Source organism: Vulpes vulpes, chromosome 5 (genome assembly GCF_048418805.1).
Source record: "Vulpes vulpes isolate BD-2025 chromosome 5, VulVul3, whole genome shotgun sequence".
In the NCBI taxonomy this organism is placed as follows: Eukaryota; Metazoa; Chordata; class Mammalia; order Carnivora; family Canidae; genus Vulpes; species Vulpes vulpes.
In genome coordinates this window covers 60794728-60810787 of record NC_132784.1, presented here as the reverse complement: position 1 = coordinate 60810787, position 16060 = coordinate 60794728, and the positions used below count along the sequence as shown (strand labels likewise).

Here is a 16060-nt window from a genome sequence, read left to right as displayed (position 1 = left end):
ATGATAGTTTTTATGGTCATATTCATTTATCTTTACTCAGATATTTATCCTATTTCATTTTCTTTCTTTCCTTTTTACTTCAGCTTTAAATGTGGGATCCTTTCCCTTTTGTCTTAAGAACACTTACTGAACTTTTCAATTCAATGCTGATGACTTTTGGCATTTACTGATTTTGTAAATCAGCTGCCATTCTCTTTTATCACTGTTCCATGAAGGTAAAATGTCTTTTCCTCTTGTCTAACTGTAAGACTGTTCTCTCTCTGGCTGGTTTTATGCAGTTTTACAATGATGTATCTTTAGACATGAGTTTTTTTTTACTTAGTTTAGTATTAAAACCCTCTTGAATCTATGATTTGTTATTTTTAATCAACTTGGGAACATTCCCAGGACATAATTTCTTTAAATATTATTTGCTTTTATCTTTACTCTCCTAGAATTTCAAATACATGGTATTAGAACTTTTTATTAATATGTATCTTACTGTTTTCACCCCCCACATTGCATTTTCTATCATATTCTCAATGCTTCAGTCTGATTTTCCTTTTATTTTTTCTTTTACCCCCCCCCCCGATTTCCTTATCAGTTATGTATGTTTGTTTATTTATTTATTTATTTATTTATTTATTTATTTATTTATTTATTTATTTTTAACCCTGGAGGTCTGATTTTATTTATTTTTTAATAAATTAATTTTTATTGGTGTTCAATTTACCAACATACAGAATAACACCCAGTGCTCATCCCGTCAAGTGTCCCCCTCAGTGCCCGTCAGTTATCAGTTATGTTTAGTAGCTGTTACATTCATATATGAATCTATATCTTAATTATGTGATTTCTCACTTCCATTTGACTCTATAATTTTCATTTCTCTGCTAAAATCTTGTCATTTAAGTTTTATAATTCTGTTATTTAGTTGTAGGCCTGTGATTTCTCTTGGATTTCAGTTAATTTTTTTCTTTTAATTCTTGTTTTGATTAAAATGAGACATTATGTATGAAAAACTGTAGAGATAAGTTGATGCTCAGGATAATGTTATCTTACTTTTGAAATTTTTACTTTTTTTACCTTTCTCAGATTTAGAGAAACTCCCTTTAGCACAGTCAGTAACAGAGCTGACTTGGGTCCACGCATCAGTCTATAAGAAGTATGGCCCATTTTTGCTCAAAAATTTCCTTTTGCAATTTTTACTTTTTTACCTTTCTCAGATTTAGAGAAACTCCCTTTAGTAGTCAGTAACAGAGCTGACTTGGGTCCACACATCAGTCTATAAGAAGTATGGCCCATTTTCGCTCACTATTACCCTTAGGATATGGCCCTTGTAAGGGGGAACATAACAAAACATTTTGGGTGTTTATGAGCTTCTCACACTTCAGTGAGCCTGAGCTCCAATTAATTGTCTTCACAACCCAAAAGAACACTTGAAGCTCTTTTCAGCTTCTTGGCCTCTCATCTGCTGTTTGTGATTCAGAAAATTCATCTGGGAGAAAAGCTATGTCAAAAGCCTGGATTGTGTCTTGTTTTCAACTCTGGATTCTTGGTTCCTTAAATTCTAGCTTCCTTAAATCTAGACCTCAGATACCCTTAAGCAGATGGTCTTTTAAATTTTTGACCTGGTTTTGTTGTGTTCTGCAAAAACCTAGTCCTTGTTGAAAATGGAAACTCTTTTCCATATTTTTAACTACCACCAAAATCAATCTCTATATAGCTTTTATTCAACCTCCAAGTATTTTCAACTGCCTATTAGATATCTCTACTTTAATGTCTCATAATTATCTCAAATTCAATTTATCCAAAACAGAACCTATCATGCAATCCTGCTGTTATGTCTTCTACATTTTGTATCAATGTAGGTATCACTCAATCGAAAAACTGGGGAGTTAGATTCTTTTTTTTTCCTTCATAACTTATGTCTAATCAGTCATCATAGCTAAAATTGACATTCTTTTTCATTGTGTGTCTAAATCGTTACAATAATTATCCATTATTCTCTTCCACATTCTAGCTGTTCTTATCAAATTCATCCTTTCTAATGCATTTCCACCTACTTAATACTTTTTCCTCAAGTGAATCCAAGCCTGTCATTTCCTACTTAAAAACTCTTCAGTAGCTTCCCACTATCTGCAAGATATATACAGTTCAGTACAATACAGTCAACAGTCTTTGATGATTTAACTTAGCATCTGGCTTTTTACATCTCCTATTTTCACTTGACCTATTCCTTCTTGTCATTGTGTTTTAATGATATTTATTTTAGCTATTGGAATGTACTATGATCTTTTTAATATACTCTTTTTGTTTTTTTGCATGAGATAATTTCATTTGAAATGCCTTCCCACCTTCCACTCTGCTTTGTAAACTATAACTAATCCCCTGCTCAGAGGCTGTATCCTTCATAAAGCTTTATTCCATTTTCCTTTTATTTACCATCAAAAGGATCATTATCTCTTCTGTACTACTTCAATTTTTTTTCATATTTCTGGTAATATATGTATGACACTGCATAGTCTTGATTTGCTATTTGTTTGTTTCTTCCTCAAACAAAAACTGCTTGTGGTGAGGTCCCTTATTTTTCTTTGATACTCTCGAGTTTAATACAGTCATTGGCACACAGAAGACACCTAGTGTGTATTGAACTGATAGACAAAAGCACTGAAATTCTTAGACCCATGAAATCTATCTTTTTATAATATGAAATAACAATTGATGAAACCTCTTGAGAAACAAGGCAGAAAACAAACAAACAAAAACAAAAACAAAAACAAAAACCCAGCAGCACATCTAAAAGAGAGCTACATGAACTCAGTGGCAAGGCTAATATTGCGCAGCAAGATTTTCTGAAGTTCTGTTCCCTATTAGAAGAGAGGGGGAATCTGAATTCAGAAAAGATTCTTGAGAAATTCTCATTGTGGAAAAGCAGCTTGTTTGCTTTGAAAAGCAATTGAACAGATGATCCAAGTAATGATAAGAAATAAGAATCAAGGGAAATGGAAGGTAAGAAAGATAGCAGAGACTCTTGGGGCAGAAGGGAACTTTAATGAGGAGAGGAGCAGTCAAAAAAGAACAATGAACAGACTTTGAGTTGGATGACTTTTGATTCCTATTTTGTTCAAGTAGAAGCTAGTTCAGGTAGAAGAATTCATACTGAAATGTACTCTTCACTTGTAGGGGCATAAATTATTTAAAGTTTTCCTGAGAATTATTCAGTATCATGCTCCAAGTCTTTAGAGCCTGCACTCTAGAGACAATCACAAATCTTTTTTATGGTCTCTTATAAAAGTTCAATAGGGAGAGTTGACAGCTTCAGAGTTAGAGTTGACAGGTTCAGAGTACTTAGAAAATAAATTTTTCCTTGTAATAATATATTTAAATAGGGAAAAGCTTTCCACTTGGAGCCTACAAAAATATGTGCAGAGAAATTTCTTGAATACTAAGAAGAAAAATCCAACTTGTTTTGTATTTTCTTTTGCACAAAATCTGTGGGCTTTGTAGCAGCTTTGTTATACAGAGATATCATTAGGGCCCACATCAGGTATGAGCACCAGGAAAAATCTCACATTTCTAAGGTTTTTAAAAAGTGCTCTCAGCTTCCTCTGTTACAGCTGTGAGAGTATCTTCATTATGACGATTCTGAAAAAAAAATTGACCTCTTATAAGTCATATCATGCTTCCTAAGATCATATATGCAACAAATACTTAATTTTTAAAACCATAAGCAATAGTGATGTTTATAGAATAAAATGTTAGTGTCATGTGTCCTCTTTGTGTCCCAACTCTACTTCAATCCACTCTCTTAATTCCTACTAGATACTTGTAACCTTTTTTTTAAAGTAGGCTCCCCACATAGGGTAGAGCCCAACATGGGGCTTGAACTCATGACCCTGAAGTCAAGACTCGAGCTGAAATCAAATCAACAGTTAGATGCTTAACCAACTGAACCACCCAGGTTGTCCCAGACACTTATGACTTTTGGCATACTTCCAAACTTTAACAACAACTAAAAATTCTTCTTGAACATGAAAGGATGCTGGAACCCCAAAAGTTATTTTGTCATAGTATTTCCCAATTACTTCCCAGTTTTTCCTTCCAAAAATAACTTGTCATTTAGACCCTTAGGTAATTAATCTTTTCTTTTCTTTCCAGTTTTCCTAGCTTGCATACTTCAGTAAACATTTTAGTTCGGCTTTAGTTTTGCCTGGTTTCAAACTTCATATGAATGGAATCATACAGTAGCATTCTTTGGGTCTGACTTTATATACTTAACATTATATATGTGATAATCGTCCATGTTGTTAAGTATAGGTATAGTTCATTTTAATTGCTATGTAGAATGTTATTAAAGTAATGTACTTCAATATATTCACCACTCACAATTCATATTGTTTCCACTTTGAGACTATTATGAATAATATTGGTATTTTTCTGGAAGTGTATCATAGTACATATGGACACAAATTTCTGTTGGGTATAAACTAAGAATTAAAATTATTCATTAGGTACGCATATCTTAACTTTACATAATAATGCTCCAAAAATTTTCAAAGTTGTAATAATTTACATTTCAAGCAGGAGAGATTTCTTCTATTAATCAGCACCATCATCACTTAGAATCGTATTTTGAAAGTTAATCATTGTTAGGAAATGAATATCTCAGTGTAGTTTTAATGGTATTATTGAAATGACTGGATTTATTTATGTCTGATATCTTGCTATTTGTTTTCTATAGGCCTTTGTCTTTTATATTTCTCCTTTGCCTATTAATACTTTCTGTATATTATCTTACTTCTTTGTTGATCTTATTGTACTTTTTGAGTGTTCTTACTAGTCGAGTAATTAGCATGTGCATCTTAATTTATCACAAACTGCTTCAGTTATTTGCTACTTTAATTCCAATAAAGGAATTTTTTTTATTGCTGCCCTGTATAGAACTAGAGAGAAGACACCTAGAAAGTAAGTTTCAGTGCTTTTTTGTAGGACACAGATACACACTTTACAAAATACTTTGCCAAAAAGAAAACTTGTACCTCAGTATGAATACATGGCAAGGAGTTTATCCCAGACCAGTTTAATTCTTGAGTGGGCTAGTGGCCTGTGGCCCTCAGTGCAAGCCTTCAGTCTGTTCTAATGTATAGCCAGGCTTCAGAAGCACTGGTGGGAAATAAAGGAACCTGACCTTGGTCTCAGCCCTTAAGGGTTATTTTCTAAAGGCATGTTTTTGCCTTTCCTGAGTCTGTCCTCTTTCCTTAGTTCTAGTCCTTTTGACTCTAGTTCATGATTCCTTTTAGTGTGAGTGAAGGGATGAACCAAGATACCTGGGGACTTTGTTCTCATGTAGCTCTATTCCTCCCATCTTCCTTTGTGTTATTATTGTCATATATATTATACCTGCATGTTATAAACTCAGCAATGTAGGTTATAATTATTTATTTTATAATATTATCTCTTAAAATTTCAGAAGAAAAACGAGACTATATGGAATAGAGGTTGGTAAACTCTGGAATATGGACCCAGTCCAGCGCACTACCTATTTTGGAAAGTTTTGTTGGAAGGAAACCATATTCATTCATTTATACGTTGTCTATGGCTGCTTTCATACTACAAGGCAGAGATGAGTAGTTGTAACAGATTGACTTAAGGTTGATAATAACGTGACTTTAAAGTAAGGAGATTATTTTGGATTATCTCGTTGGGCCCAATGCAATTTATATGTAATTGTCTTTTCATTCAGTTAAGGGAAGCACAAAAGGTATATTTATTTTGTTTTTTTTATATAGTCATCTGCAGTAATTACCTTTACCGATGCTCTTTATTTCTTCATGTGTTTTTGAGTTCCATCTGATATCACTTCCTTTCAGACTAAAGAGCTTCCTTTAGTGTTTCTTGTAAGGCGGGTCTCCTAGCCACATACTCTCTCTTTGCTCCTCTGTGTCTTTATTTCACCTGCATGTTTGAATGATTAATTAAAGGTGCAGAATTCGTGCTTGACTGCTTTCCTTTAACACTTTGATGTGCCATCGCATTGCCTTCAGGCCCCTGTTGTTTCTGATGAGAAGTCAGCTGTTAAACTTACTGTTGTTCTATTCTACAGAAAATCATTTTTCTCTTGTTGCTTTTAAGATTTTCTTTTTTTAGTTCAGTTTTGTTCTCAGGTGTCTAGGAGTGAATCTCTTTGTGATTATTCTAATTGAAGGCTACTGAGCTTCTTACATATGTAGAATAATATTTTTCATCAAATTTAGGAAAATTTTTGACATTATTTCTTCAAGTATTTTTCCTGTTCCCTCATTTTCTGGGATTCTCATTATTCATGTTGGTATACTGGATGGTGTCCCAAAGATCTCTGAGGCTCTATTAATTTTTCTTCTTTTTATTTCCTGTTCTTCAGATTGGATGATCTATATCATTCTATGATGTTTGCTGATGTTTGTCTTCTTTTAGCACAAATCTTTTTTTCATTCCCTCTGGTGAGTTCTTTATTTCAGGAACTGTATTTCTAAACTACAGAATTTCCATTTGATTCTTTCTAAGAATTCGTATCTCTTTTATTTATATTATTATTTATTAAAAAGTAATAGTTTTATTGAAATATAACATATACAAAGAACTGAACATATTTAATGGATGCAATTAGACAAATTTAGACTATGCAAACTCATGATATCACAATCAAGGTAATAGATATTCATACTCTTATTTGATAAGTTACTGTTATCATTTTTAATGTTAATGTTAACTAGTATGTTAGTTTTTAAAAAGATTTTATTTATTTATTCATGATAGACCGAGAGTAAGACAGAAACATAGGCAGAGGGAGAAGCAGGCTTCCCACGGGGTGCCTGATGTGGGACTCGATCTCAGGACCCCAGGATCACGATCTGAGCCAAAGGCAGATGCTCAACCACTGAGCCACCCAGGTGTCCCAAATACGTTAATTTTTTAACACGTTTTTCTTTACTTATTTAAAGTCTTTCTTTCTGAAAGCCAACATTTGTCATTCTCTTCCCCCCAAAACTGTAGCTACTGGCTGCTCTTTTTTTAAGTGTGTATGTTACCATTTCCTGTTCTTTGCATGTCATATTTTTGTTGTTGAAAAATGGATATTTTATACAATATATTGTAGTGACTCTGGTATCTGATTCCCTTATCTTCCCCCAGAGTGCTTGTTATTGCTGCCTTTTGTGACTTGCCTATACTAATTTTGTGGAGTCTGTCTCCCTTGCAGTGTGTGGTCTCTGACATGTCTACTTACTTTTTTCATTTATTTAAATTCACATTTTTATTTTTAAGACTGGTTTAAGGGGAATCCCTGGGTGGCTCAGTGGTTTAGTGCCTGCCTTTGGCCCAGGGCATGATCCTGGAGTCCTGGGATCAAGTCCCACATCAAGCTCCCTGAATGGAGCCTGCTTCTCCCTCTGCCTGTGTCTCTGCCTCTGTGTGTGTGTGTGTGTGTTTCATGAATAAATAAATAAAATCTTTAAAAAAAAGACTTGTTTAATGGGGTTCTTCTCTGGTCAGCATAAGTAGTCAGGCAATGACTGGTTAGAGGTTGTTAAGGGCAGCACTGTGTCCCCCTAAAGTTCAATATGTTAAAGTCCTAACTCCCAGTGCCTCAGAATGTGATTGAGTCTTTAAAGCAGTAATGAAGTCATAATAAAGTCATTACAGTGGGTTTTAATCCAATGACTGATGTCCTTATAAGATGAGGAGACATACAGAGGGAAGACCCTGTGAAGATGTAGGGAGAAGACAGCCATCTAAAACCCAAGGAGATGAACACCTAGACACCTATGCTTTGCAGCATTTCACTAGGGAAAAGAATGTAATGTAATTCATGAAAACTGAGGGACTAAACACATATGAAGAATGAGAGCTATAAATATGTACAATTGATATTTGCATTATGGACTTTCACCATGTTCAGCATTTGGCAAAACACTTTAAAGAGGGAGGAGCTGGAAATTTGCAAAACTGTAAAAAGACATTGCCTGTTATCTGAGGAACATGGCTTACAAAATTCTCTTGGTTGCTCCAAGGTCCCATATCCCTTTTAGAGAAGCAATTTTAACTCAAAAACCAGGGCTTTGATCATTTAAATAATCTAATCTAACTCCTCTATTCACCTAATATCACATGCAAACACATAAGGTGTTTTCCTTATTATGTAGCCCACTAAGAGCTACAGCAAGAAACTGGAAAAAAAAATGTAATACAAATTTCTTGGTGGCTTTTTTGGTGGGGAAGGGTGAATACAGCTGATTACTCTGAATGACCAGAAATTTGGATTTTTTTGTCTTTGGAGATTTTTTTTCTGTGGATTTCTTTCTGTACCTTGCTTAATTATATCTGTAAAGGCCATTTTGCACAAATATAAGGGCCAACTTGTTAGAAAATTATGCATGCCAAAAGAAGTAATATCCTTCCCACCATGGGACACATAAGCTTCTGAGTTCTTCTAGGGGAGGGAACAATTTTCTATACTACATGCTACGTTGACCCCACCCTCCCTTGCCCCAACAACATATAATTTGTTTCTTCATTCTCATTCATTTCTTCTTTCATTTATTTAATTTAAAAATTTGAATATCTCCAACTATACGAAGTAGTTTGCCCATTATTTGAGATAAGATACATGATTAATTCATCAGTTCATTTATTCAGCACATATTTTGTGTGCTCACTCTTGTACAGGGCACATGAGATAAAATGATCCATGAAAGAGATATGTTCTGTACTGACATGGAACTTGTCCTATAGAGAGAGTCACTAGTGTTAAATTCTACTCTTCCTTTAGAAAATAAATAAATAAAAATAAAACCCATGGAGAGAGGCCTCAGAACCCTACCAACACCTTGATCTTGGAATTCCAGCTTCCAGAATTGTGAGAAAATAAATTCTTGTTAAGTCACATAGTCTGTAGTAGTTAGAGTAGCCCTAGGAAAGTAATATACACTTTGAGCCAGTAAGACTTCTATACTCCAAAATGGAACCTGGGGTGGAGGCTGAGAGGAATTGGAGCAGTCTCAAAATAGAATGTCACAGACACCCACCCACTATTCTTACTGAGGTTTAGTAAATTTTTTTAAGTAAAAAAATGTTGTATGCTTTGGTAAATTCCCAGAATCTTTAAAAGGTTGTTTATTGACAGTCTGTCCAGTTTTATCATTTCTTTTTAGGGAGCTTTGCTATATCCTCACTCAGCCATTCTGGAAACCCCACTCATTCCCTATTCTTAGAAAACTCTTTTTCCCATGTTACTTCTACACTTCAGTTAGTCCCTGCAGGGAGGTCTTTTCTTACTAACCTATGTAAAAATAATCTTTGCTTTATCTCCTTTTCATATTACTCCATAACATTTTTCACTTCCTTAAATTATTTTATATCTATATATCGATATATATATATATATACTCATAAATATATATGTATATATATACACAAACACATGCATATATATTTGTTGTTTTTCTCCTCCACCAAAATGCAACCTTCCTGATGGTAGGGATGTTGTATTGTTAATCATTGTGTCCTTAGTGCCTATTACAATGCCTAGTAAGTAGTAGGCCCTCTGTATATATTTGTGAAAGAATGAATGAGTGTAGATATCTAACTTTTTGTTTCGTTTTGTTTTGAGAGAGAAAGAGAGAGCACACAAGAACAGCGTTGGCAGGGGGTAGAGGGGGAGAGAGAGAGAGAGAGAGAATCTTAAGCAGGTTCCACATCCAGTGGGAAGCCCTATGCAGGTCTCAATCTTGTGACTCTGATATCATGACCTGACTGGAAGTCAAGAGTTGGATGCTTACCAACTGAGCTATCCAGGCACCTTGATATCTAGTTTTTTTAAGCTGTGATAAAATAATCATTCTCATAAACTTTGATAACATCCTCAAATGCTATAATAATCCACAGCACTATAAAAGTACTATAAAAGTATAAAAAATAAAATGTCATTATACTTCTAGGAATCAACTACCTACAGAAATACTAGTCTTATATGCAAAGATCATTGTTTATAATTTTTTAAAAACTGGAAAAAAGCTACATATGCAGCAAGAAAAAATGTGAAAATAAATACTAATGAAAAGTATGATGCTACTAAAAGGCATTTTATAATGAAAAGATGTTTATGATAGATGAGAAAAATACATATGACAAACATTATGAATATGAATTACATGATTAGTAAACAAGAAAACTCTGTGTGTGTGTGTGTGTGTGTGTGTCTGTATGTATTTTTTGTTTAGATTTGGATGTGTGTGCATGATGAGGACTACAGTAAGAGGACAACTTTTTACTCTAAAATTTGACTTTATAGTTTAATGTATAACTTAATAAAAAATGAAAAATTTTAAAGAAAATATTGTGACATATTCCATTTTCATGAGTTCTAACATATTGTATCATCTCCTTATAGAATGTATGTGCTAGAAATCAGCATCTCTTGATTTGCCAGAGAGTAGATAAATACTTACCAAATCAATACAGCCAAAGATTGAGTATGTTAATGCAATAGAAAATTCCAAGGGGTAAGATATCAGTAAAACCCGTGAAACTTCCCTTCCAAGTTTCTGAAACCAGAAAATAGGGAGAGGTCTTGCATTATTATATTTAATAAGTGCAAATATGTTCACAGAAGGACCTCCTACTATAAGAGTCAAGGAAAATAGGAAAAATAAATAAGCTGCTTTCACCATTCGACTTTCCTAGTCATTTATACTTCTTTGTCTTCCACTTTACTTTTCCTAGCCTTAATTCCCACAGTTCATTATCTTCAGCTTCCACTGGTGGTCTTCATCACTCAGCACTCTTGTCTCACTTCTTAAAACTATTCATTCTCATTATTCTTTTCATCACAGAGTCTCTATCTAAGCTCTTCAATCAATAATACTAGACTCTTCTGTCTCCAGTAATAACTACTAAAGACACTTTATCAATCAATTTTCATGTATGAAAACAACTGTTATTAATTACAGACCTTCTTAAATTTGTATGTATGGTGATAAAAATCACACATAGAAATTGCTGTAGCATGATGTGGAAGGATGAAATCATCCTCAAACAATATCTCACTTGGAAGTATACAGTGATTATAATTTTGCTGGGATAATAAAGCAGATCCCTTCTGTTGAGATCAGAAAGATATTTTCAACTATATATCAGGATGAATGATATTGGTCCTAATCTTGAAAATAAATGTAGTTATTGTGCTGGCTATAGAAAGAATGATTCAGACCTGGGAAGAATAACATTACAATCGTCTCTCCTTCAATTCTTTCTCTTCTTCCTTCTCCATTTTTTTTGGATTTATTTACTATATTTTATACAAGAAACTATTAGATGCTAGGGATTAGATGGCAAATATGAAATGACAAAAAAATCCCTACTTTCTCAAAGTTTATATATACTGAAGTAGAAAAGACAGAAAATAATGTAAGGTGACATATAATAAGGTTAAATATATCAGAATGGATAAAAACTTGCCCAGGAATTTTAGGGAACACAAAGTTGGCCTGAGCCATTCATATCAAAGAAGGCTTCATAAAAAGGTAAGACATTGGAAACAAGAATAGGACTGAGAAAAATGAAGGAGGGAAGCAACATTCTAGGCAGCTTTAAATTTTTCATTTACTAGTTTTGTTGTAATGTATCTTATTCCAGAAAAAATGTAATAGCATACATTCAAAATGTGACAAAATAATTAAGGAATGGAAACATAAAATAGAAAATAATAAAACTAAAATACATATTACATGACCTATGGTTTGATAGTGTGAGCAAAAAATTGAATGCAAGAATGAACATGTTTTAAGAAAATGATAAAGCGAGTTTAACTCAGGTACAGGGAGTGTATGATATTAACAAGAGGATAAAGAAAAGACTATGGAGGATTTAAAATAACAAGTTTCCTTATCAGAATTCTGATTTAATTTTGTTGGCAGAAACACAATTGTAGCACTTTAGCTGGGAAGTACTGGTGGCCTCTTAGTTGTTAAGATTATAAAAAGTCCTTTTCCCGACCCTTAATTTGTATGTGTGTTATTCTCAAATTCTGTCCCTGAAAATAGCAGGATATCTGCCAGAAAAGTTCAAACAAGCAAACAACAGCAAGAATGACTGAGTTCTTGACAGGTGATTTAGGCATTTGAGTCCAGCCTAAGTTAATAAGTGCCCTTTTCTTGCTTTAGTCAATTTGGGTTGTATTTCTTGTCACTTACAACCAAGGAAGCCCTAATTATTAAAAGTTAAGGTAAATAATGAACAATATGTGGTAACTGGGAAGATAGAGAAAAGAAGGGTAAAAGATTACATCAAGGTTTTGAACTTCAGAGGTTGAATAAGGGAGTCTTGCAGCACAGTACTTTTCAGGAGGCAAGTATTTTCCATTTAATATCTGTTTAATTTGAGATAGTGACAAGAGAAGCATATCCAAGTGAAACATCAAGCTGGCCATTAGAATAACATGCCTAGAGTCTGAGAGACAAAGTAGTTTAACTAATAGGTATATGTTAGCACTTTCTCCATTGGCATAAAGAAGCTGAGAAGCAGGGAAGTCAAGAAACTGTCCACAGAGTCACACACAGTGAGTACTGAAGACAGTGTTTGAGTAAAATCAGTCTGGTTCTGGATTTATCCTATCAACCATTTTGCTATATGAGAAGTGTGTTTCAGAGACATGCACTTTTTGGGATAGCTGAACCTACCTGGAAACACTGGTAACTTGATGAGTTTATGGGTTTAAGGAATCAGCTTGCATTCAGAAAAGCTGGCCTATAGTAAATCTTGTAAAATTTTGGCTGCCTTAGTGAATGTAGGAATAGGATTCTATAATGCCTCTAGGAGAAGACTGTGGGTTAGAGATGTGGGTCTAATATATAAATTCATTCATGTCATTAATCACAGCAAACAAAACTGAAACTTGTGCATTTAGGAGACTGTGAAATTGATCATTACTACTGAGTTCAGGTCAGATAAATACGGTCTACAATACTCTTTGCAAAAGATGGGTCCTGGATATTATGCTGTATTATCTTAAACTGATGATTATAAACTTCTGAATAAGAGTGGGCAGCTAAGTAATTTGAAAGAATCCTTCACTTAATAACCTAATTCTTCCTCCTTATCTCTGCCACCAAAATTAGAAATGAAGATGCCCAGATTGAATTTCCAGGGAAAATGGAGAATTTGTTTAAAATGTATAGGAAAAATCTAATGCATACTTATTTAAATCAATCCATCACTCATTACACACAATCCATTTTGGGGTACTATTGCATCTTCTCTCATCCTTTCATTGTCCTCTAGGTTTCTGTTCTGCATGTTTGGATTCCTTCCACTGATGGTTCCTTTATCATATAGTGCTGGTGTAGAGAGGGAAATGTTGAGGTGGGGGGAGCAGGAAATTGATGCCTCATCTACAATGAGTCTTCTCATTAGAATTACTTTTGAATTAAAATTTTCAAGTTGTTATTTTTTGTTTTGTTATTCAGCAATAAAGAAGAGCTCTACTGATATGTTCTCATTTGAAACAGAAGAATTTTATAAGTATTGCTAAAGTCTTTTGGTGCACTAATATTCTGTAATTCTGAATTTAAAGCCAATACAATCGAAATAAATCAGTTGTGATGTCAATAAAGATATTCACATTTACTGGAGAATGTTACTATCTTAAGAAGAAATACAGTTGGATGCCTGGGTGGCGCAGTGGTTGAGCATCTGCCTTTGGCTCAGGTCATGATCCTGGGGTCCTGCGATGGAGTCCCACATTGGGCTCCCCACGGGGAGCCTGCTTTTCCTTCTGCCTGTGTCTCTGCCTCTCTCTGTGTGTTTCTTATGAATAAATAAAATCTTAAAAAAAGAAATAGCTATTTCTCTGGTACAAAGTATGTGATTGGATAGTCAATTAAATGGAAGCAAGACACATTCATGCACATTTAGCACGAGGACATAAAGCAAAATTCATGTGAGACAAAAAAAAAAAATAGGCCGTGTATGGGGGTGCCTGGGTGACTAAGTCAGCTGAGTGTCTGACTCTTGATTTTGGCTCAGGTCATGATCTCAGGGTCTCAGGATGGAGCCCCACAAAGGGATCCGTGCTCAGTTGGGTGTCTACTGGAGGATTCTTGCTCTCTCTCCCTTCTCTCTGCCTCCCCTCCACCTGTGCTTTAAAATAAGTAAATACATCTTTAAAAAAACATGCTCGGTATAAAGAGCTCTGGGTTAAACCAGAAATCACCAGGTAGTCTATAATGCCAATTATATGAATCAGTAGCAGAATTATTTTGCTGATTTTGGGAATGGTTTTAAGGTCAGGACTATACTTTTCTTTCATTAAGAGAATCATCAGTGACCCCATGCCTAATGCATATATACTTATCAAAGAAGCCTTCATATTATTTACTTGCTTTAATTGGGCATGTCAGGAATTTAAACATTCTATTAATATTTACTAAAAAATCATGTTAGAATTACTTTTGAATTAAAATTTTCAATCAAGAGCTTACTACTTAAAGAAAAGAATATTATGGAGGCCAGTAACGCCTTATTTTACCTCTACAGTCTTTAAAGCCTCAGAAGAGAATTAAGATGTTTGAAATTAAGATGTTCCTAAAGAACTGGTCACTTACCGCTTGTCCATAATTCCTATATGACACGGAATTAAAAGAAGACAACTCAATTGTTGTTAGAACTGATGCAATAATTGCAATAATTATGCAGAAGATGTTAGTGGTCAAAGCACATGTAATCTGAAAAGAAGATATATGGTAAACTTGTTGTATTCAGAATAAACACTTTGTTTAAACAGTTTGTATTGCTGAAAAAAATCATTTAGTCAAAGCTCTGATCTACTTTCTGAAGCTTTAGAAGTGCTGGTATGCTTGCCATTAGAATAAAATACTTTTCTGGCTTATGTGAAACCCAGTTAATCTGGAGAGAACAGTGAACTATCACACCAATAGGCATCAGCCTTCCATTTGGGCTAAAAAATGTTGTAGTTTATAATCTTCTGAGTTATTTGAAAGAAATATTAAGTACAGGATTTGAACAAAAGTAGTTCCAGTAAAATGAAAAAGAAACAAAAAAGATGGAAAATGACTGCTCATAGAAATAAGCCAAATTAAAAAAAAAAAAAAAAGAAAGAAGCCAAATAAGATTCATTGATTTTTAATCCAGGATTTTCATTCTCTAGGGAAATCCATCAATATCTTTGAATATAAATTTTTATCTGTAAAATTGTGAGATCATACTCATTGATTTTGTAGCTCTAAGAATCTAAGATTTTTTTTTTCTTCTCAATATCTTATCTATCCCATAGATGGATCTTCTGGAGAGATCTTCTACTGTATTACAAGATACAATCCTGTTCCCAAACTAGTTAGGAAAGTGACGTTTTACAGTAATATTATGTCTATATATAAAGGCATTATTAATTTTTTTCTACTAGTAAAGTTCATACAATGTTAAAGGTATATTACCAACCCCCCCCCCAAAAAACCCCATATTTAAATTTAGAAACTTTACATAATGATTCTAACCATTATAGATTACAATCTACATTAAATTATGTGCTCCTAGCTTTTGTTTAATTCTTTATAAGTAGGGTAGGGTCTTTCATTGTTGAATCACTAAAACCTACTTAGCTGTATTAAAAAATGATTTCTAGGATACCCTAAGCATCTCCACTTACCATTCCTTGAGTTGGATGCCTTGTTGCTCTTATTATGGAGACTCCTGCAATGATAAACTGGATATAAAAACATATTTATAAATACTCATTGATAGTGCTCATCAACTTAAAACGTATTTTTAACAACTCCCTCTTTTAGGTAAATTATTTTTAGAATATCAAGAGTAACATAATATAAAGAAGTTTCAGTAGAAGGGGTCAGAACAAGTAATGAAATGAAAGCTCATAGCAGGGTCATTTAATCACAGAAACATAGGGGACAGTGGGCAGAATTCAGGTTGTGGTATATGCCAAAGACGACTTAAAGGGTCCTGAATCAAGGGCCAAGTTTGCTTATATTTGTGCAAGCTTTCTGAACTCACCTGATTAGCATTTCAAATG

The 16060-nt window shown here is 33.9% G+C and overlaps 1 protein-coding gene across 5 annotated transcripts in view; it reads right to left on the bottom strand.

Annotated features, from left to right (window-relative positions):
- LOC112911066 (membrane-spanning 4-domains subfamily A member 13-like) overlaps window positions 1-16060 on the bottom strand; it is a 28779-nt gene that overhangs the window by 4281 nt on the left and 8438 nt on the right. Inside the window, exons 4-8 of one of the 5 annotated variants that reach the window (XR_003233325.2) lie at window positions 15680-15736; window positions 14619-14738; window positions 10467-10562; window positions 5789-5937; window positions 3012-3627 (exon numbers count right to left, since the gene is read on the bottom strand). Coding sequence is in view for 4 of the 5 variants with exons in the window: in XM_025987414.2 (XP_025843199.1) it covers window positions 6403-6495; window positions 10467-10562; window positions 14619-14738; window positions 15680-15736 (366 nt within the window). In the remaining variant the exon portion in view is untranslated. The other 4 variants (XM_025987417.2, XM_025987414.2, XM_025987418.2 and 1 more) reach the window with 4 other exon arrangements.